General features: G+C 29.2%; 2 protein-coding genes and 1 non-coding gene across 3 annotated transcripts; all 3 read left to right on the forward strand.

The window, feature by feature from the left end:
* The first annotated feature begins 4055 nt into the window (after nucleotides 1-4055).
* On the forward strand, nucleotides 4056-7727 carry LOC114196086 (GTP-binding protein At2g22870). Its single transcript, XM_028086608.1, has 5 exons — nucleotides 4056-4566; nucleotides 5403-5472; nucleotides 5785-5947; nucleotides 6756-7003; nucleotides 7178-7727. Exons 1-4 carry the CDS (start codon nucleotides 4122-4124, stop codon nucleotides 6972-6974), a joined length of 897 nt encoding a protein of 298 aa, XP_027942409.1. The 5' UTR covers nucleotides 4056-4121; the 3' UTR covers nucleotides 6975-7003; nucleotides 7178-7727.
* A 2203-nt stretch (nucleotides 7728-9930) lies between these two features.
* Nucleotides 9931-14499, forward strand: LOC114164398. Its single transcript, XM_028049063.1, has 8 exons — nucleotides 9931-10138; nucleotides 10251-11288; nucleotides 12160-12210; nucleotides 12295-12402; nucleotides 13455-13550; nucleotides 13734-13832; nucleotides 13911-13970; nucleotides 14050-14499. Exons 2-8 carry the CDS (start codon nucleotides 10275-10277, stop codon nucleotides 14113-14115), a joined length of 1494 nt encoding a protein of 497 aa, XP_027904864.1. The 5' UTR covers nucleotides 9931-10138; nucleotides 10251-10274; the 3' UTR covers nucleotides 14116-14499.
* Nucleotides 14500-16556: 2057 nt separating this feature from the next.
* On the forward strand, nucleotides 16557-16629 carry TRNAF-GAA. The gene has a single exon. It is a non-coding gene; the product is annotated as a tRNA-Phe (tRNA).
* The last annotated feature ends 7488 nt before the right edge of the window (nucleotides 16630-24117 follow it).

Below are 24117 nucleotides of genomic sequence, written 5' to 3' on the forward strand. Positions count from 1 at the left end.
TTCGACGTATTAGAAGCTGAAGTGGCGAGACCTGATTGCCTTGGTCTCGTCGTCCCTGTTTCACTTCTATGGCATGCTTTCTTTCTGTGTAAGAAAAATAAAATAAAATTGCAATTAGGCAAAATAATATTAGCGATTATAATAAATAAATAATTGATATATTTGTTGTTATAGTTTGATGTGACGCTGCTTTCAGGACTATTGTTTAATGTTTTAAATATCAAGTCAATAAAAGACAAAATATGTTATTAAAATAATAAGAAAAAGTTTTTAAGATAAGAACATTAAATTCGCGAGAAACACATGAGCATAATTACATTAAATTATTCTTTATCCATTCTTATTTAAAAGTTGAATTAAAAGTGGGGTTAGTTTTTTTTTTTATCATGTTTCTTACATAGATACTTTTACTACATATCCCTAATTAAGAAAGAGAGTGTGATATAAGAAAGGTTAAATATCCCACCGGTCCTAATATTTTAAGGAAATCTCAAGTTAATTTCTTTTTATTTAACTTAATTAGATTTTTTATTTTGAAAAATTTGTTATAATTATATTATTTTTCTTAGTAATATACTAACAGTATTAATTATGTGTCATGTATTAACATAGTTTTTTATTTATTATTTTTTATAATTTTAAAAAATATATAAAAATGGTCACATATTAATGTGACATTGTGCGACAAAGACAATATGATGTGACATTGACAGTGTCATGTATCACTATTAGATGTGGATGTGAAAAATCTCAGTGCAGTCTTTATATTTGTTATTTTATCTCTATTTGATTATAAGTTTTTAAAAATTGAATCAATTTCATCCCTATACAAAAATTTATTTTTATATAAAATTTATAATTGTATTTTTATTATAATTGATATTTTTAACAAAATTAAGTTTATTTAAATGTATATTTTGCATTGAATTTTATTTAAATTTTGTCTTAAAATTATATAATAATATATATATATATATATATATATATATATATATATATATGTGTGTGTGTGTGTATATGTATATATATATAATTTATAGATAAATGTTATAGTTGTTTTAAAAATAAAAACTTTATAAATTCAAATATAAAATTTTAAGAAAATTATAACAATTTAAAATAATATATATTTATTCAAAATTTTACAATTCAATTTATAAAGTTGTTATTTTTAAATCAACTCTAACATTTGTTTGTATATTATTGATATATAAATGTTTGAAACAATATTTAAATAAAGTTCAATGTAAAATAAAAATTTTATCTTGTTTGAAATATCATTGTGACATTTATATAAAGGTAAAATGTTGTCTTAATCTGAATATGAACTTAAATTGATTTGGTGTTAAAAAAAATTGAATCAATTTGAGACAAAATAACAAATATATAAACTACATTGAAAATGTTCACATTCAATATTGATACGTGGCACTACCGACCATCACACTATTGTCTCTGTCACATGACATAACGTCATATTGACATGCAACAATTATTTTTAATAATAAAAAATGAAAAATAAATAAATAAAATCATGTGCTAACATGTGTCACAAAATTAACATTGTTCCGAACAAAAAGACATGATTTTTCACATTCAATATTGATACGTGGCACTGCGACCATCACATTACATTGTCTCTGTCACATGGCACAACGTCAAATTGACATGCAACAATTATTTTTAATAATAAAAAAATGAAAAATAAATAAATAAATAAAAACACGTGCTGACACGTGTCACAAAGTTAACATCGTTACTAACATAAAGACATAATTTTTCACATTCAATATTGATACGTGGCACTGCGACCATCACATCACACTGTCTTTGTCACGTGACACGTGTCACAAAGTTAACACTGTTACTAACACAAATACATAATTGTAACTAATCTTCCAAAACAGGAACCCAATTCACTCAAATAAAACGAAGGTATAATTACTCGTATAGTACCCAGTTTGAGGCTCGTATGTCAAATAGGTATCCGGTTTAAAAAAAATGTCAATTGCATCCAACCTTTTGAAAAAGTGTTTCAATTAGGTCTCTTTTAAATGGAGTTGACTAATGTCGTTAGTCAACGTGCCACATGTCAGTCTGTAAGTTTTTTAATTTTTTTTAATTTTTTAATTTTTTTAAATTTAAAAAAAATGCCACATGTCAAGTACTTGTGTGTGACACGTGGCATTGTCAGTGTCACGTGACATTGCAATGTCACGTGTCAGTGTCACATGTCATTGTGTTTATTTCGATTTAGTTCCCATATATGTCTTTTTGTTTCAATTTAGTACCTAAGTATGTATATCTGATTCAATTTTGTCCCAATGTTTTTTAATAATTAAAATATTTTTTGTAATCCATTTTTTATAAGATTAAAAATAATTAAGTATAAATATTTTTACAAAATTAAGTACTTTATATTGTTTCTCTCAATTTCAGACAAAGTTTATTATTTGTATAAATATTATACTAATATTTTTTATGAAAACGACTTTTTAACATATTATTTTATTAATTAATTTTTTATTAAGTACTCATGTTTGTTAATTTTTATTTTTTTTCCAAAATATAATAATATTGTCTCTTACTAATTTTAAACCAAAATTTTTATTGGTATGAACGTTATACTATTTTTTTTATTATAAATGATTTAATAAATTTTAACATAAATATCAAATACTTAATTTTTGTAAAAATTTTATACTTAATTACTTTTAATTTTATAAAAAATGGATTTTAATTATTAAAAAATATTATGTCAAAATTGAATCAGATACACATAAGTAAGTATTAAATTGAAACAAAAAAAACATATATGAGGACTAAATCGAAATTAACACAATGACATTTGATTGTGATACTGACATGTGGCATTGACAATGCCACATGTCACACATAGGAACTTGACATGTGGCATTTTTATTATTATTTTTTTAAATAAAAAATAAATAAATTTTAAAAAAATTAAATAAAAAAACCACAGACTGACACGTAACACGTTGACTAATGGCGTTAGTCAACTTTGTCTAAAAGAGACCTAATTGAAACACTTTTTCAAAAGTTTGGATGCAATTGATAATTTTTTTTAAACCGAATACCTATTTGATACACTAGTCCCAAACTGTATACTATACGAGTAATTATACCTAAAAAGAACGAGATCTACTTCAAATTTCGTTAGGAAGACTTCTTAAATGATTTAACTTATAAGAAATAATTAGATAAAGAAAAGGTAGAATAGTACTAACTCCAAGGTCAATTTTTATAGAGAATAAAATAGACAATTTTTTATTTTAAATTGAAAAAAAATTACAAAATTAATAATTTTATAATTGAGCCTTTTAAGAAAAAGGATGAATTATCTTCCTTCATTTAAGTTAAAAAAATATTATTTTAGTTAAAAAAAATACTTTAGAGTTTAACAAATAATATATAAATATTTTAAGATATTTTTTTTATCTTGTTGTCCATGTATGAAGATGATTAATAAGACGAATAAACAAAAAATATCAACACTTTATTTATTTATGAATAGTAAATATCACCTATCTAAGATTTGCAAAATGGTTTATATTACACCAAGGGTTGTCTATCTTCTTTCAAAAACACTACGAAAGTTAATAAAAAAAGTGTAGAAGTTAAAAGTTTGTAATCAATTAACATGGAGTTTAGAAACAATTATACAAAAATAGTTTTTTAATCAATAAGTGAAATTGGACTAAATTGGTCAATAAGATGAACAAACTAATTTAAATATCTATCATTAATTTTAAATTATTTATTAGAAATTAAAGTGTAAGTTTATCTCACATAAAATAAAATAAGAAAATTAAGTAATGCGTATAGGTTGAACAAACTTTCAAGTTTTTTATTTTCATCGCGACATATAACTACTTAGTAATATAATTCATCATGGTACAAATAAATAATATCTTTTTGTCATTTATGTATTTTACTTTCAAATAATCGCGTTTATTCAAAAACAAAACGACGAGTAACCGTGTAGAGGAGTGTCGTTTATTCTAGCGGCAAGATATTTTGACTATTTTCTCCTTTGAGTGACCCGTTGAGTCCATAACTCGCACACACTCTGCACTAACCAGATAACGAAAAACAGTGAAATGGTTCTTCTTCTGCACCTTCCAAGGTTCCCTCTCTACTTGATTACTTCATCTCAATCCCTTCCTCTCCGAGCCCTCGCCACTTCCTCCAAAACCACCCTCTTAAGACCACCCAAAGCCTCGCTCACCACCACAGAACCCGTGACCGTTGCAAACCCTTCCGCAACAGAACTATCCCTCGAGAAGCTCTTCGTTCCGCCGGAGACCACCGTGTCTCTCGACACCGCGAGAGTGTTGAACGGTTCCAACATTATTCTCAGCAAATACGCAAACGACGCTCTGATATCGCAGGCCGAATTTGTGAAAAGCAGTGTGAAAACTGAAGACTGCCCCTCCGATGGCCTCCCTGAATTCGCTCTCGTTGGTCGCTCCAATGTCGGCAAATCCTCGCTCCTCAACTCTCTCGTGCGCCGCAAGAAGCTCGCCTTAACTTCCAAGAAACCTGGTCCGCCGTTCTTCTATTAAATCACCGTGTTTTACTTGTAATACATGGAAAATTTGTGTTATCTATGTTAGATATGTGTTGATAACGTGTTAGATTTGAGATTTACATGTGTTTAGGCATTTGAACTGTTCGTGAGAGAGGGATTTGTGATGCGGTTCAGTAGAGTGTTTGAGATATCGTAGACTAGGGTTAGGTGTTTTTGGAGGGATGATGTTATACAGTTTGTTTGGATTTCAGTTAAAAAGTGTTGTATTGTTTTGTTCTACGTATTATTCTATAAGTCAAAAGTCTCATATTGTCTAGTTGGCTAATATTATAAGTGTTTATATATCAACATGATGCCTATTAACTTCAAAATGAATTGCAAGAGTTGTAGGGCTTCCTTTTAGGAGTTTGAGTGGCGAAATTGAGCCTCATTTGGGTTTTTTTAATGTTCAAATACCGTAGATTTCGACCTGAGTGTTCAAGGCCTTTTTCGTAAGCCTAATTTGTTTTTTCCTTGTTATCTTTTATTCCTATATTTCATTATCCGATTTTTGCTATATGACAGATGGACTATCTTGTTTCCTTGTTTTTTGGTATACTTGTTTTCTATGATACTTGTCTTGCACGTGTATGACCTTTGGGGTATGCAAACATTGCTTTGAGCTTATATTCAAAAAGGACCAATACTGTACAAAAGATAAAGTAATGGATGTTAAGGTGGTGGGTATAGTAGTTCACAGCGAGAGTTGAGACATGATAGCAGGATTTTTCACTTATTGCTAATTGACCTTTTCTTTCTCTGTGCATTTATTTACATTGCAGTATTGAATTGTCTGCTTTCTGTTTTGCAGGCAAAACGCAATGCATTAACCATTTTCGGATTAATGATAGCTGGTACCTGGTTGATTTGCCTGGATATGGGTATGACTTTAGACGATGTGTATTCACTTCTGCTCTGCTCTCAAAGTTTTGTTTTATGTTAAAGATGCTGGACTTTACTGAATGTTATCGATTGGAAATGGATTCTAATGCTTGATATCAACAAGACTAGCATGCTATGCAAATTTTATTGAAATGCTCAAATTCTATTATAACATTTCTTTTGCATTTAGGCCAGATTTTTTTAGTTGTAGTTTATACTGTTTTTTAGGACAACTGTTGATTAATAATTTGATCCTGTTCACCATTCTCAAGTCAATGACAATTATTTGCCATTGTGTTCTTTTTGATTAGGTATGCATCTGCACCACATGAACTTAGAATGGATTGGGCAGAATTCACCAAGGACTATTTTCTTAACCGTTCAACATTAGTTTCAGTATTCCTTCTAATAGATGCTAGCATTCCTGCTAAACAAATCGATCTTGACTATGCCAGTTGGTTGGGTCAGAATCAGGTAATGTGTCAAATTATCTTCATTAGCAAATAATTTCATGAAGCTATATGCTTTAGGTTTACATACCTTCAATCCTGCATATACTACCTGATTTGATAGTTATGGTATACCTTGTGTGGAAGTTTGCCTCATTTTTGTCTACCTGGAATTTTTCTGTGTAGTTGCCGATATAAGCTACTTATTTACTGGTAGAATTTCTTGTAGATGATAATTGACTAGCATATTGGAGTTACTGCCATTTCATCTTTGTGTCATGTACATCTTTGTGTTATGGAAACTAAAATGTTTTAGTTAGATAATTGATAATATCTACTAGAGGTCTGTCTTTGATCAGCTAGCTCTTGATCATCTATACGGACGACAAATAGAATTGAATTCCGTAATAACTTATAGTAAGAACTCATCTATATAACTTGAGGACAGATACGAATACAATTACAACTTAAATTAGTCTTTAAAACTTAGGATTGTCGAGAAAGAAAATATTCTACTGGAGCTCACCCCTAAATGCCAATCTGTCAAGAAGAACCGGGTTTTATTTGAGAGGACGGTTAGCAATGCACCCTCTAAGATAAACAATCATGCTCTAGTATCACTTGATGTACTTGAAAGTTAGAGCCCTGTCCTAAAGGTCGGGTAATTAAGCAGGGAGAGCCTCTAGCCATCTACTTTTAACTGGAGCATCATAAAGTAGTTTCTATTTCATGTCCCGCACCTAGCCATATGGGACTTGTGCTGGTGCATTAAGAGAACAGAGTTAATTTTTTTCAGTAGCAAGAGTGGGTTTTAAATATAGTTTTTCTTTCAGATCCCAATGACAATAATCTTTACCAAATGTGACAAGCGGAAGAAGAAAAAAAACGGAGGCAAAAGACCAGAGGAAAACGTTGATGATTTTCAGCACTTGATTCGAGGTTTCTTCCAATCAGTGCCTCCATGGATCATGACCAGTAGTGTGACTCATCAGGGTCGTGATGAAATACTTCTGCATATGGCCCAGCTACGGAACTATTGGCTTAAGCACTAATTCTGAGAAATATGGCTTCATGAGAACTAGTACGTCAATCTTGAATATAGAGAATTGCTTTATGGCATCTAGCTGGTGATTTAAATTCTAAATTCATCCCATCCCTCAAGTTTATAGTAATAGCGAAACACCTTTAAATTTATTGACATTTTAAATTGTGCCAAAAATAAAGCGAATATTTTGTTTCCTATTTATCATTGCAGATACGCGTTTCCAGATAGACTTGCTCGATCGTTTACCATAATATCATTTTATCAATGCATTCCATGGTGTGCCTTCTGTGTTGCCCAAGTACCTACAACCTACAAGGCCTAAAGCTAGTGACATGAAATCTGGATAAAGAAAACCATGCCCGCGTGAGGTTCTACTCCCAGCCCGCGTGTATGATTGTTCTAACGAAGTTTGGTTTGTATTTTTACAAAATGGTTATTATTTGTCACCTTAAAATGGAAATGATATTTTCATTCAAATACTTGGATGCTTCCAAAGTTCTCTGGTCATTGATTTTAAAGATTCTATGTAATGAAATTTGCCCTGTCCCCCCATATAACATTTCATGGAAAACGATAACTTTCCATGAATGCTCAGCATGCCCTATTATTTTTCTCGTGGCCGGAGACGAGCTGAAGAATAAAAATATATGCAAGGATGCAGCTGGTAAACAGCATCCATGTAGAAATTTGTAACATTTTTCTCTCCTATAACAGTGCGACGAATGAGATATCAGATGTCATTTTCAATTTCTGTTTTTTATCATGTGTATCAATTATCCGTTATGCTCTTGTCCTCGTGGTGTTGTGAGATTGAAGTAATTTTAAATGGTATTAAATAAATAAATGATTGTTAAATAAAATTTAGTTATTTTTATTATAAATTTTAGAAGTTAGAAATTTGCTCTTATGTTCTTTCGATTGTTAAATAGGCATAAAATGTAGTGTTGTATTTGAATCTTGCTAAGCTCAAGAAATTAGAAGTGTAAATATTAGAGGATTAAAAAGTAATGAATAATTTGAATGCATCTAAGCTTGAGATAGTTCATTAAAATTTTCCACCAAAATAGTGAAGGCTAGCAGAGATGAGACTATTTGAGTAACTTTACTCACCAAATTTATTATGCAAACTCTTTCTAAATGTCATAATACTTATAGAGAACCATGTAAAATTGTACAGTCCTTTTTATTTTTTAATTACTTTGATTTTGTTAAAAATGTGTTATCTCTCGGTGCATTTGTCATTGATCTTGAAGGATTGAAGAAAATATCATGACTTTAAGAATTTGAAAGTATAATTAAAGATTAAAGGAATCTGCCATAAGGACTGGAGAGTTTGATCATCGCTCATGTGAATGGAGATTTTTTTTTTTAAATGTAAAATAATTTTAGTGACTTTTACCTCTAAGCAATAATTAATTTAGTCTAAAATTTGAAAAGTGCTTTTTGTGGATTCTAATGCATACTTTTGAATAATCAAACATGTCACAAAACTGAGTATGGAGCATCTAAATGAAAAAAACTAACATAGCTAAATTGTTGTTTTCTGACTAAAATTTATGTTTTCAGTTCTTCCAACTTCAATCCATTGACAAACTTAATCCTGAAAAATATATTCGGTGCAAACAAAAAAAAGAAGAAAATGTTAGGTTTAGTCATTTTAAATAATGGTTAAGATAATACGTTTGACACCACGTTATAATATTTCAGAAAAGTGTAAGTTGACTTCTAAAGACTCGTATGTTAGCTTATGATAAATTACAATGATTTAATATATATATATATATATATATATATATATATATATATATATATATATATATATATATATAAATGATTCTACCAAAAAATCAGAAACACTCTATTAATATAGTATTAAAATCAAAGTCATTAATAAAAACACACTATAATACAAATAATTAAAATATTACTAAAATTTTAAATAACAGACATACAAAAATATATATTAATATAAATAAATTAAATAATAAAAACATGACATGAAAAATATCTTGCTATAAATAAATTAAATAATAGAAACACAAAATAATAAAAAAATACACCACAAAATGTAAAATAATTAAAAAGTTATAAAAACACTTGACTTTACTAAAAGAAAGACTTTGTGTATTTTTGTAAGATCTTGTTTTTAAATAATTAGATTTTAAATTGGTTATTTAATCTATCTGTACATTGATTATAAGAGTTAAAATAGATTTTACACTTGACTTTTATGATTAAATTCACATTATAAATTATAAGTTTAAAGTTTTGCATATTTCAATATTGTATTTGGAGAATTTTTTGATATTTGCAGGTTAACTAATAAGTCCTTAAAAATAGTACAATAAGATACAATAATTTAAAAAATATATATCAAAATAACTATACTAAACATAATTTATGATCATTTTTTAATATTTTTTTAGCACAGGTATTACAAAATAAACAATAAATACTATATTTCTATACAATAATTTAATGAACATTTTTTGGCCAAATTTTTTTATGGAAGACTCATGAAAATATGACAAATTTTTTTATAAAATTATTATTTTATGGTAAAAGTAAATCAATAGTATACTTTACCTTTATACATTTAAAACAAAAAGAAGAAAGAGAATACAAGATTCAAAAGAAGGTTTTATTTTTTTCTCATTCACTCCAAGACTTCAAATCATCTAAAATGATTATTAAATAATTTGCATACAAAAATCCAATAAGATACATTCTTTTACTCGTCAGCATATTAAGGCTTTAAGATACAGTTTTACCAAGGAGAATGCTACTAACTTTTTGTTAAGTTCATTTTACCGATTAAAAGTTGTGTCAAATGGAAGTGGTAGTAAAATTGAAGAAACTTTATTTCCTTTTATTAAATATGTATTTATCAGTATAAAAGTATTTTTATACTAACAATACAGACATAGGGTAAATAAATTTTCTTACACCAATTATTTACTTATATATTTTCTTGAGATTCCTTGTTAGCATTAGTTTCACTGAATATACACGAAATTACTTAAATATCCAAATACAACAAAAAAAAAAATAGAAAAAAAAAGAAAAAGCAAAAACCCTGAAAGCGCTTCCTTAACCCTCTTCCTCCTGTAGAAGAGTAGTTCAGTGCCGCCATTGAAGCCACCACAAATTGCGTTCCTTCTTACTTCTGAGGTGTGTCAAACAAATTATATAGTAATTTCTCATTCTGCACTTTCTGTTTTTCCAATTTAATGTATATTCCATTTCTCTCCTCAACCAAACAACTACAATTTGTTTGTCTCAGAGAAAGAGTGATTCATCACTCTGAATGGGTTACATCCACTATGGAAGAAACGGTCTCCGCCACGTATTCAGATTCAAATCCTCCACCGGCGTCGTCACTAACTCCGCCAGATCGCAACCGAGGTCATGCGCTCCTCTCATCGGGAATGTTCATTTCTCCACCACTTCTGACTCCAGAATCGTGCAGGACCTTCTAGCGGAGGTGGAGCGCGACAGACTCAGGGAGCGAAACGAGCGATTGAGACTCGGTTTGGACACGGCGGACATCGACGCGGAGCCCGAGCAGGACTACATGGGCGTGGGGCCACTCATCGCGAAGCTGGAGAAGGAGAAGGAGAAGCAGAAGGGATCGGAGGACTTGAATCGCTACGAGGAGCCCACGGACTCCGATGACGATTCCGACGAGGAAACCCAGGACGACGCCGACAAACGGCACCGCGATTTCGAGCGCAAGTACGGGCGCCACAAGGACCTTCTCAAGAGCTTCACCGACGCCGAAACCCTCGATGAGGCCTTCAATTGCATGACCAAAATTGACAAGTTCGAGCACAAGCATTTCCGCCTACGTCCGGAATATAGGGTTATCGGCGAGCTCACGAACCGGCTTAAGGTGGCGACGGAGCAGAAGGATAGGTTTGTTCTGCAGAATAAGCTTAATAGGGCGTTGAGGTTGGTGCAGTGGAAGGAGGCCTATGATCCTGATAACCCTGCCAATTATGGTGTGATTCAGCGTGAGCAGCCGGATGCTGCTGCCGCCGCGGATGCGCGGGAAGAAGCTGAGTTGGAGAAGGAGAAGGAGGAGCTGATTGGGGAAGGGGATAATGCTGATGAGGAGGAGGAGGAGTTTGATGACATGAAGGAGAAGGATAATATACTGCTGGCAAAACTTGAGGCTATCGACAGGAAGCTTGAGGAAAAGCTGGCGGAGCTTGAATATACGTTTGGGAGGAAGGGGAAGGCACTGGAGGAAGAGATCAAGGATCTTGCTGAGGACAGAAATGAATTGACTGAGCAGAAGAGAAAGCCGCTTTACCGGAAGGTAGCTTTTTTGTACTTGCATTATTCTCTGATTTTTAGTGTGTTTGGTAACAAGCTGAGATGTAAGAAATCATGTTTGGAGGTTTTTTCTACATAATTCTCTGATTCTTATCTTAGTGTGTTTGGTAACCTGTTGAGAAGTAAGAAATCATGTTTAGGATGTGGAAGCTATAATTATTAGTTTAAAAGCAATCATGGAAAACCATATATTGGATGTGGAACCAAACACTATACTTGGCTTGGCATTTTGACACACACCATGTTTTACCTTATTATGTACCGTGTTCAATTACTCGACTATACCGACCACTCTCTAAAGTGTGCCAGCAAATTGTGTATCGATTGTTGAATTCGTCCTGATCAAGTAAGAACAATTTCTTGGCGTAGTGAATAAATTAGTTGACTTCATGTTATGTTCGGTTTTGGAATCATTTTGTAGAAGGAATTGGATGGGGTGAATTGATAGTAAAATAAATAGATGTTCCTGACAATCATACTTTGTAAGGATTTTCTGAGTTTGAACGAGTGAAGAAAAATACCAGGAAGGGTCTTCAAGTCATTAAAAAAATTCCTAAAAGTAAAAAAAAAAACGTATATAATTTTAACTGGTTTAATTCTATTTATTTTACTCCCTTTTCGCCCTCCTTAATAAATTATCTAGTGTCCTGTTTACGAAGCACAAATTAATATTTTGATCTTTTTTTCAAGGACACTGCACCCTTGTCGTTTGATCTTTTTTGAAGTTCTAATTGATTCTTATGTTGTGCACTTCAATTGCCTGGCTTGTTTACATAAACTTCGTTATTTATCCCATGTTCTTATTATGCTTATAATAAAACTGACTTACGGTTTGGTTTTTCTGCTTATACTAGGGTTTTGATACAAGATTGATAGACATGAACCGAACTTGTAAAGTCACCAAGGTAATTTATAAATTTGTGCTTCCTGTTGTTGCTTCCCTCTTTGTTATCTGTCTGTTCTTAGTTGGTTTGAATCTTTTGATCTAGGGAGGACAAGTTGTGAAGTATACTGCCATGGTAGCTTGTGGAAACTATAATGGTGTTATTGGTTTTGCAAAAGCCAAAGGCCCTGCAGTCCCAGTTGCCCTTCAGAAGGTATTCACAGTATCTTATTAGGTCTTTCAAGCTCTCCTTAAAACGGTTTGGCACTGGATTGTTTGTTTCCAATTGGCCTGTGTTCAATGTAGAAAAGATTTGCAATTTGATACCCGACATAAATCATATAGATTTCCTTATGTTTCAACTTCTAGTATTAGTTTAAAGCATATTGACGATTGATTTATGTCCCAAATCTTCGTGATTCTTTTTGTTGACATTTATCTTGGCTGGGTTCTATTCTTTGACCATTAAGTTGACTTAGGTTGTGGTTAATCCTTGAGATATTTGGGTCAAAATTAGTGGCAGGAGCTGAGATATGTCGCTGTGACATCTGTTTTGTCATTAGAAATTTTCAAATAGAAAACATTTTTTATGAATCCACAAACCTTACATCTCATTCATCATCCATCATACACAATTCTTAAGTTTTCTGTGTTTTAACCGACTCGTTACGAATTTCATAACTTGTCTGCTTTTATTATTCCAAGAGTATCAAAATAATTACCCTTTTTCATTAGATATTCCTAATAGTTCCGGAAGGTGTATTAACTTGTTTTGTATTCAGATTATTGATTTTAGGTTTGTTAATCCTTGAGATCGAAATGGATTAACATTGAGGAACTGGCATAAACTTGTTAATCCTTGTTCAATCACGTCTGATTTAATGGTTCTAAAGATTATCCAAATGTCTTTTTTAATTCCAATTAAAAAGAGAACTGGTTTTTGTATCTTTCCAGTCTAACTGAAATCAGATATTGGTCAGTTGTTATCGTAGAATCTCTATTAACTATGTATTAATTGTTTTTATTGGTTTCTTTAAGTGTATATACTTTTCTAGACTATAATCTGAAATCCAATTTTGAATGCTTTAAATTTAGCATTGGCACTGTTCTTGAGTATAGCTTCAAAGCATTGCATTGCTAAAACCAGACAGCTTAAAATTATATTTATTTATCTCGAACTAAAAAACTTGTGAATTATCTTTAACGCATTTAGTATTTTAGACTACTGATAGATATTGAATTGATGTTTGATTTGACTTAAATCAGGCCTACGAGAAATGCTTTCAGAATTTGCATTATGTAGAGCGACATGAGGAGCATACAATTGCCCATGCAATTCAAACGTCTTATAAAAAGACCAAGGTAGTTAATTTATTATCCTTCTTCTAGTAGTTTCTTCCCCATTTATGTCATGAAAGTTCCTCTTCCATTAGAAACGTTGAAACGTTTTGTTTTAGTTTTCTTAGATGGTATGAGCTTTTCTTGTTTGTATATTTTATATAGATATAGATGCAGATTTCATGTCTTCTGCATTATTCCATATAGGTGTATCTTTGGCCTGCTCCAACTACAACTGGTATGAAAGCTGGCAGAACAGTCGAATCCATACTTCACTTGGCTGGTTTAAAGAATGTCAAGTCGAAGGTAACTGCTGTGTAGAAAAATTGAGCATGGTCATGTATTTTAGTGTTTGGTTGCTCAAATTTTTGACTGTCTTGACAGGTCATTGGTTCCAGAAATCCTCATAATACAGTTAAAGCTGTCTTCAAAGCACTTAATGCGGTTAGTAATTCGTCTTACTTATGTTTTCAAAGCAACTTTTCCCTGTGATATCTCATGTAGCTTTTCTTGTCTGTTCCAGATTGAAACACCAAGGGATGTTCAAGAGAAGTTTGGCAGGACTGTGGTTGAGAAGTATCTGTTGTAATGTAATGGATATGGCGATGTGGTGAGTTCAGTCTTGATTGTCTTCCATTTAATTTCTTAATTCTACTTTTCAATCTTGTGCATTTATCGAGAATGGAAGGGAGTTTTCCGAATGAAATTACTTGTGAACATTAGCTATGGAATTTTGGCTGTAACTTTTCTTTCGCAAACGAAAAAGGAACAATAGTTTAGGAAATGTTCCTATTTATGTGTGTTTTTCCTCGCATTTTGAGGCATTCTAACCACACTTCTTTTCATACCCTCCTTCAATATTCAAAAGTGGGAACACACAACTTCAATTGTATGACAAAATACAAATGCTCCTTCATCTACAGTGCTATGTGGAAACTTAGTTTAATTTTTTATTAGAAGCTCTGCTTATTCACACGGTGTTGCTTTGGCTTTCTGCCTTTACAATACTCATTTCCTACAGGATATTTATACCTCAAACTTTGTCAATTTTGTTCTAGTTTGCTCTTTATATTGGAAATATTTTTGCATTTTAAAAAGGGAATACAGAGAAAATTTCTGAACTTAAGATTTTTTTTTTTTGCTTTGACGTTGTCCTTATTTTTGAATATTGTTCAGCGAAAATAGAAAATGAAAGATTTTACATACGTTTCGTGTAGACTTGGTGGTAAACTGGGAAAACAGAAAAGGCCAAACAATTCATAAAACTAATAGGTTTTTAATATATATAGTAAATAGAATAAATACCACTACAATAACTTTTAAAAAGATGTTTCTGAAAAACAAGGAAGACTTGAGGCCAATTTATTCCTATTTCATATATTTTCATGGCACAAAAAATGCTATTTAGAATACATTAGAAAGTTTAAGCTACTTTCTTGATTAAACATTCAATCTTATAACAAACATATGGAATGTATGGAATATAACAGGCCAATTTATTCCTACATTCTTGATTAAACATCTTCAATATATAACGAGGGTTATGGAATGTATAATCACTTCCAGATTGAAAATCAAGAAACGCTTTATAACAGAAAATTAGAGTCATGTTTTTGTAATAATGTAAAATATATTTTGTACTGCTTGTTCTGAAAACATAAAATCTAAAACCTTCCAGAATATTTTATTCCGAAAGAACTTTAAAACATTCCAAAAAAACTTGCCTGAAAGTGCATGTGTGGGATCACTGAAACACATCGTAGTCCACTGTGCAGGCCTCCAAATCAAAGTATTATTGAGGTTTCATGTCATTCCAATAACGACAGAGTGCAGACATTTTGTAAATTTTCGATGTATAACATGAAGGCAAGGATTTGTATAGCTGAAAGCAAGAGATAATAGAAAAAGAAAAACATAGGGAAAGTTGTTCTGATATAATCAGATATAGGATTCGCCTTGAGAGAACGTTAAAATCGAAAAAATGCATTAAGATAGCCTATGACATGTGCAGTAAAAGCAATGCACGTTAACGATGACTCTCAAAGAAAACTACAATTGCATAACCTTTTTTTCATAAATGTTAAACTGAGTTAAAAGAAAACTTGGACAAATAATTTGAAGATATGAATTGCTTAAGAAAATAAAAAATCATTAGACAGAATATAGTTATACGTCGAAGTTCATTAACATAACTAAAATGAGAAATGAAAAATATAAATAACAGGAGGGAGCATATGAATGTCAAGTGTACTATTGTAGAGGTGGTTCAAAACCACTTTTTTTTTTAATTACTTAATCTAAAATAAAATAATTTTTTTTGTGGATCAAAAATTTTAAAATTTATGATAGGAGTGTACTTTTTTTAAAATAGTTCAATTCATAATTACGGATTATGATACGTGGATTCTAATTTTTACATTCTGAATCATTAAATGTCTAGAAGGTTCGCTCAACATTTCTTAAAGGCCCGGTCCAGAAAATAACACTAAAACAATAGAAATATTATGATATTTTTTTAAACCTAGAGTGTCACAAGAAAATGTAAAATGTACGAAAAACCAACCTAAAACGAATTAAGAAAAATAAATAAGTCACAATATTTGAATAGGGTGATCTTGAAAATAGTTAGCTTTCATGGACCAAAGGGAAATTTTCATTTTTTTTAATATATTCTCACCAGTGAATTCTCCGACTATTCCATGTCATGCTATTTTTCCAAATTAAATAAAAATAAAAGAACATTCTATATTATTTTATTTTCTATAGATTCCAGGGTAAAAACTACTATTTGCATTTTCACGCCCCTATATTATTCATTGATTTAATTAAATTCATAACAATTTCCCTCATCTAAACTACCTACTATTTTACCTTAACAGAGTTAATAGTGATTTTGTTAGAAAATAAGTGTAAAACGAAAACTATTATAGAAAACAAAATGTTTGTCAGATTTTCTTTTTTTCATAAAGCTTTTTTTCCAAACTTTTACTATAATATATTTATTACTAAAAATGCACACCAAGCTCATCAGCGGGGATAGCTCAGTTGGGAGAGCGTCAGACTGAAGATCTGAAGGTCACGTGTTCGATCCACGTTCACCGCATGATTATTACTTTTCAAAATTTTCCAATTTTTTCAGTTTCTTAAGTTTTAAATTTTTGTTGTTGCTCATTTCATTCCTTTGTGAAGCGAAAGAAAGGGTAATGATTGAAAAAGAGAAAAAAATGATGCAATGCAAGTGCATGTCAATGGTTGTTAGAGATGGTACGAAAAGCATTAATACTTTTTTCTTTAACGTCTCTTGAGATCTTGTTAGATTGATATGCAACAGGGTCACAAATTGTACTAAAAGAAAATTAATAATAATAAAAAAACTGGAAAGAAAATTTCGTATAGATTCAGTGTGTGTGAGTGGAGGCAGCAATAGAAAGTTTATGATAATTATTAATCAGAAGTAATGTGTTGTACCCTTTTCTTTTTCAAGTGTTTGTCCTGAACAACACCAAAGCTCACACTGAGTACTGTTCCCTGTTTCACTGGATTTTACATTATCTCATCACTATTACCCTTCACATTATCATAACTTTTCAAAATCTCATTCAACGCACAATTTCTGAGCACAAAATGATAACTCCACCAAACAACGTCACACATAAATTTCACATTAGTATCGGTCCTTCACATTTTACGTTAATATATTCCACTTTTTCATTTTTAGCTAATGTTTAATACAGATTTACATTTCAATTTCAAATAATATCTTTTTAAATGTAAATCCATTTATATCGATATATTTTATCTGATGTGAGTATTTCAGATACCATCAAGTATATCTCTTATATGTATTATTGTTTATTTTAGTGAAATATGTTTATTTATCTATCTCGATCATCAAGATGAACATATCTTGTTTTATAAATTGATCTTGTAAAATTTAATTAAATAGGATTAATATGTGTTTTAGTCTCAAAATTTGAACGTGAAATTGAAATTAATCATTATCTCCAACTTTCCTATATTTTTGATTCCAAAACTTAAAATATGAATCAATGTAATTTTTTTAATCTAACAAAGTATTTTTTTCGTGTTAAATGATATTTCAACTTGACTTTTGAGTTGTTTACATAACATGTTCTAACTCAAGTGTCAATTTAAAATACTGCTCAACATAAAGAAAATGACACATTAAACTAACAAAAAAGATATATTCATTCATTTTTTTTAAATTTAAAGACGATAACATATCAAATTTTAAAATAAAAATAAATTTTAATTTTACAACTAAATTTAAGATCCCAAAACATATTTTACTCAATTAAATCTAATATAATAACATACATGAAAATGTTAGGTTGAGATTCAAACCCGATATTAGTTAGGATTAAATTTGTCTCCTAATATTTGTTTTCAGCTTTATTGTATTTTATTTCTTTTAAATCAAGTAGTTTTTATTTATTTTATTTTCTCTATTTTTTTTGTCACCGAACAAACATTCCAAAAGAGAAGATAAATGAACAATTTCTTTTGTCATCGAACTTGTTGTTGTGTGTTTATCCTTACCATAAATTCTTGAGAAAAGATCCATAGTCGAAAACGACGAGTTACAAACTATGAATAAGAGTAAATTATGAACATGCATTTGTTTGCTTTTCCAATTTTTTCTTTTCACTTTAATCTCTTCCTTTCGTTTTCAAGAATCCCGTAACTTTTGGGTGTTGGGTGGTTACCAAGCATTCTGCTCATAATCTTCTAAACAACCTTCTCAGTTCAAATGCATCTTATTTTCTCTTCACTTTCATAATATCAAAATATTACTAGTCAATAAATATTTTTTATAATATTTCAAAATATAGTTTCTTTATGACAAAGTATTGGGTTTTTCGAGAGAGGATCACCGAAAAATTTAACATCAATGAGACCTGAGTCCAATCACATAAAGCATTGACATCATTATCAACCAAAAACCTTAAGACGACAGATTTATGAGCCTTTATCCTTATATGGTACTCAACTTTCTCATTTTTATTTAATGTGAGACTTAGACTTACACTTGGATTTTCCAACAAATTATTTTTTTTTCGTAGATATTATAAAAGGGAAAGAAAAAGTTTCTTAAAATAAAGTCTTGGATCTTTATCCATTACATATATAGTCCACTACATAAATATAAACCATGTTGATGAGAATATCTATGTTATGCGTTCAATATTTTATCAGCATTAATTGTCGATATTTTTAGTTTTTATTTAATTTTTAACTGTTTTTCCTAATATGTTTTTTCATTTATATTAAAAGAATGCTATCAAATTTACTTTTAAAATATAATCTAAAACAAATTTCTAAACAAAAATAAATAAAAAGATATTATTATTATTTATTATATATATAATAAATATTTGATTTGCTTTATAATTATTTAAATTTAAGATTATTTGAACTAATAATTTAATAATTTGAGGTAGTCAATTTAGTGGGTTAAGTGGTGACTGAGTTGTCCCTGTATTGTAGGCAAGTGACATGGGTTGGCATGCGAAAGCCACCTTTGTGGCATCTCTAATTTCATTTCAATTTCTATTAAATACATAAACTCAACAATCTTTTTCACTTAATTTTAATAATTAATTTAATAATTAACACCCTTCTAATATCTTTCATTCAACCAACTCAATTAATCTTTGCTTTATTAAGACTTTCTATTCAACACTTCCTTAACTCATAAACATTTCCTTTCTCTTTTTGGCATTTCATATTCTTTCTCCTATATCTATTAGCTAATACATATGTTAAACAACTCTTAAGATTTTTCCATAAATAACTTGCATATCTCATAAATATCTTCTCCCTAACATTTCATATTTCCTCTTTTATCTTTAGTTATTAATTCAATTTATCATAAATAGGTGCTTCTAATTTTGTTCAAATCTAAATAACTCACAAATCATGATTGTATACAAGAAGTTTTCGATTTATGCTCTAAATTAATATGACATGTGAAATGGTATGTTGAGACATGATTTTGATCAAATTAATTACAATAAAATTAATTTAAGAAGTCTAATAAGTATTTGAGTAAAGGAAATTAAGAATATTTTATTTTTAAGGTGTTAGGTTATAAATATTTATCCTTTTGGCATACATTTTTTTTTTCAATTTTACCTTTTGATAAGTATTTATTTTTTAAAATTAAAATTATCACTATACTAATTTTATTTCTTATCGTTTTTTAAATTTAACTATATTTTTATCATTTTTCTAAACTTAACAATTATTTTAAAATAAAATCAATATTTATAATAAAAAATACTTACAAAATAATATATATATATATATATATATATATATATATATATATATATCCAAAATTGTAAAAATGATTTGTATTTAGTTTTATAGTTATAATTTTGTTAATTTGTATTATCATAAGAAAGAAAGGAAAATGAATACTCTCGCATATTATAATGTATAATTTGGATAAGGGGGAATTAAGAAAAAATAATTTTATTTACTTCATCTACAATTATTTCTACCCAACAACCATTAAAATATTTACTTATAAAAAAGAGTTTTTTTCTGCCACAAGTGGAATTTTTCCATACAGAAACTAAGGAAAAAGTTAGCAACTTTGTAAGAAATGATCATTGGGGGTTTGAAAAGAAAGTGATGACCTAATTTTTGAAACAAAATAATAATAATAATAATAATAATATATAATAATGTTTAAGATTATATTGGGAACTTGAATAAGAGGTGATTTTCCTTGACAAACATTCGAAGGAAAACCAATCATTTGATCGAACCCTAATCATAGATTTGGACTATTGATAGATGACCTTTTCGTTGACCAATAATTATATTGCTTACTCTCTCTCTCACTTGATGTTGACTCTTTCCAATCACCATTCTTTTTCTCTTCCATTCATATCATACACTACCAATTCAATTTTAAACAACAATAAAGTGCTTATTTGTTTCAAACTCCATTTTTTTTTTAATTGAGAGAATTTCCTTCATTTAAGTTTAATTAAGAAAAAAAAGTATATATTATTCCTTCCATGTGGTGTTGTATTATACACCCTATAAATAATAATGAAAACATCAAATATGATATACTTTTTCAAATAATTTAGTTTCCACGAATTTATAATTACGTTATTTTATTGTCCTTTAAAATCTCACCAAATTTAATGCATCCATTTTCCATATTTTCCTTCCAAAAATTTAAATTAGGTGAGGAAATATTAGACAACAAAAACCCTTTCCTCTCATTTTTTTTTTCTAACAAAGGAAATCATTTTTAAATATTAGAAATGATAATTTTTATGATCTCTTAGACATAAACCTACTTTATAGTGAAAAAGATAATCTTTTTTGGTAAAAATATTCCCTTGGAAAATAAAAGGATATTAATTCATACTTGATAAGAATAAAGAAGTGGGAAAAGAATATAAAATGGTCCATATGTAGAGCAAAATCTGGTTTAAGAGGTATTAGTCATAAACGTAAGAATCATCAATAATTTTTTCGTTTTGGACCACACATTATTAAGCACTTTTAAAACCTTGAAAAACCAATATGGTCCTCAATCCTTATTAAACTCATAAAACTATCATGTGCACCATGTGTGTGTACATTTTTATACACCTTAGTAGGACCATTGAAACAAATTATATTGAACTTAATAGTTTGTCCAATTTTTTTTATAGAAATTTAATTAACAAAATAGTTATATATTTCACACTAGCAATGTAATTTCAAAAAAATTGAACTACCTTAATTAATTTGTGAGATTGTTTTCACGTTTGTACTATTTTACGGGATAAAAAACTTAGAACGTAAGTTTTTGTATTTTCTTATTCGCAAAGAAACGTGAAGATGAATTCGTGAGAGAGAATTATTTTCCCACACCCAAAAGAAAAAGAAAAAGAATCGGTTTAACATAAATATTTTACACTTTTATTAGAATATATAACGTAATATAACTAATTACGTCATATAATATAATAAAACAATAATAAAATATCAAAATAGTAATAAAATCAATAATAATAAAAATCTTAATACTCATGATATATTATAATTTAAGATTTAATCAAAATTAATTTTTATTTAATCAATTTATAAATATATTATTCCCTAAAATTTATCATATCAATCCAATTCTTAAAAAATATATATATTTCTCTTCATTTCTTTTTTATATTATTTTTCTTAATTTAACTAATCACGCTTTCACTCTTCGTTTCAAACATGAAGAGTGTAATTTGTGTTTAAAGTCTAAAAAGAAAAAGAAAGAAACAAGGGCCAAATCTGACATTTTGCTTTTATTGAAATTTGATGGACTTTTCTCAAGTGGGTATATATATAAACAATACATTACATTTTATAATTTCAAATATAATAAAATTAATAGGATATCTTACTCTTTAAAAATACTTTATCAACCAATCACTTCATTAAACCCTTTTATAACCACCATTAACTAGAAGCACTACTACAAGAATGAGAAAGAGGAACATTAAAAAATTATACGTAGGTTGTTTCTCTTTATAGTTTTGCATAATTAATATCTAAATTTTAGTTAGGAAACAAAATTAGGGTTTAGTTTAAGTATTACTCTTACAAACACCGAGATATACTCATTTTCTCGAGTGTTTGTTCCAAATTTTCTTTGTCAAAATCGGTTGTCTTTGAATCGGTTTGAATGGTCTTCATCAACTTAATCAAGAGAATATTTGATTAAAATTTTGCAAAGTCATTAGGACATTGAAATCAACAATATATCACGGATAATAAATATTATAATAATTGAATTTAGTAATATATATCATGAATTTTATCTAATAATATGAACCCTTGTTTATTATGAACCTAAGATTGATAGGAATATGTTTTAAATTTTCCTTACATGTGATTAATTATTTTAATTCTTTATTAACCGTGGTAAGTTAATATTAGTAGGAATGTGCGATGTCATTTCATCCCATATTAATGCGTTGGTGGATGTGTCCTCTCCTCAACTCGCTGTACAAGTACATTACATATATTACATAGCATTTATAATAATTTAATTTAATAAAAAAGTTTAGCATATAAAACAAAGGACTCGTGCATTGTGATGTTAGTTGGTAGCTAAGACGAAAGGGTAAGGTACGTATAAATTCTGCAACTCCTGTGTACCAATTGTTAATTTTGTTTTTGCGAATTAAATATTGCATAAAAAAATCAAAGCTTTAGTTTGACTCCCTCATAATTAATTTTGTTTGTATGTGAAATGCAAGTTTGTGATTGGGTATGCATCAAAGTCATTAATTAAATTTAATTAGAGGGTTAAAGGATTGAAATATGTGGTGTGAAGAATGATAAGGGGGAGTGTAGGAAATGATAAGAGGGTGAGGAAAGAGAAGAATTTAAAGATGGGCCCAATCCATGATTTTTTAGGCAACATGTCAATTGGTATTTGGTAACCTCCCTTTTTCTAATTTTATTTCTTTTTTTGGGTGAATCACTCCTTGTGTTTGTTTTGATTAAACATAAATATGCACTATATGTCTTCTATGTCTGCATCTGCCATATTTTCAAACATTAAAATCCATATGTAATGTCATACAATAATACATCACACAACTATGCATTGTCAAATTCTCGGACATTCTTCTTCTACATTATTAGTACACATCATTCATTATTCACTCTTTTTCTCGCACACAAATAAATATTTATTTATTTTTATTTGTATGCGTGTATCATTGCTCACTTCACAGTTGCATGCATGCACCACTGCATGAATCACTCATCACTAAAATTTACCCCTTTTGGTTACTATTATAAAATCTGTAACCTTTATATACTCCAATATATACACACATATATATAATTTTTTAGTTTTTATTTATATAAACATGTTAAAGATTTTTTTTTTTTACTTGAAGAAATTGATTGTATGTGCCTTACATTAGGATATTGGTACCACCTGCGACAAAACCATCCTTATTTACGATAAGTTTTTTTTTTTTCAAAATAAATTAAAATTAAGCTCTTTTTTTTTAAATAAAGTGTGACAAAATTAAGAACGATTTTGCAAAAGAATGATTTTATGTTGTTAACAGAATATTTCACCTATTAAATCCCAAATCAACCTTTTGTTCTATCTAATAAACTCGTGTTTTGTACATTGAGTGTGTTTTCCAAAAAATACTTATTACAATTTAATTCTGTGATAAGCATTTCTTTTTATAAATATTAGCAAAATACTATATATATATATATATATATATATATATATATATAATGAATAGACTTGTATGTGATGATTTGTAAATAAGTCATTAAATAAAAAGTTAATGTATTTGATTTTCACCTTTAAAAAATTGAAGTTGTTTTATTGGATTTGAGCATTATGAGGAGGAGGCACCTAGGATGAATTATGAGTGATGTGGCTCCCTCATGATGTTTAAAAAACAGTAACATTATATGATATGACTGTTCCTTTTTTTTGTGACGAAGGGGTCATGTTGAGATGAGAAGTGTTGTGCTAAATTTGGAGTAAAATGAGAGAGGTGTTGTATTATTAACGATAGGTTGTTTAGAAGAA

This window comes from Vigna unguiculata, chromosome 9 (assembly GCF_004118075.2).
Source record: "Vigna unguiculata cultivar IT97K-499-35 chromosome 9, ASM411807v1, whole genome shotgun sequence".
Lineage (NCBI taxonomy): Eukaryota > Viridiplantae > Streptophyta > Magnoliopsida > Fabales > Fabaceae > Vigna > Vigna unguiculata.

Bases quoted from the DNA above. Each gene is read 5' to 3' on its own strand.
- LOC114196086 (XM_028086608.1), top strand. From the start codon at position 4,122: ATGGTTCTTCTTCTGCACCTTCCAAGGTTCCCTCTCTACTTGATTACT. The intron at 4,567-5,402 runs GTCCGCCGTTCT...TCTGTTTTGCAG, and splicing joins CTTAACTTCCAAGAAACCTG to GCAAAACGCAATGCATTAAC. The intron at 5,948-6,755 runs GTAATGTGTCAA...TTTTTCTTTCAG, and splicing joins GTTGGTTGGGTCAGAATCAG to ATCCCAATGACAATAATCTT.
- LOC114164398 (XM_028049063.1), top strand. From the start codon at position 10,275: ATGGGTTACATCCACTATGGAAGAAACGGTCTCCGCCACGTATTCAGA. The intron at 12,403-13,454 runs GTATTCACAGTA...GACTTAAATCAG, and splicing joins TCCCAGTTGCCCTTCAGAAG to GCCTACGAGAAATGCTTTCA. The intron at 13,551-13,733 runs GTAGTTAATTTA...TATTCCATATAG, and splicing joins CGTCTTATAAAAAGACCAAG to GTGTATCTTTGGCCTGCTCC.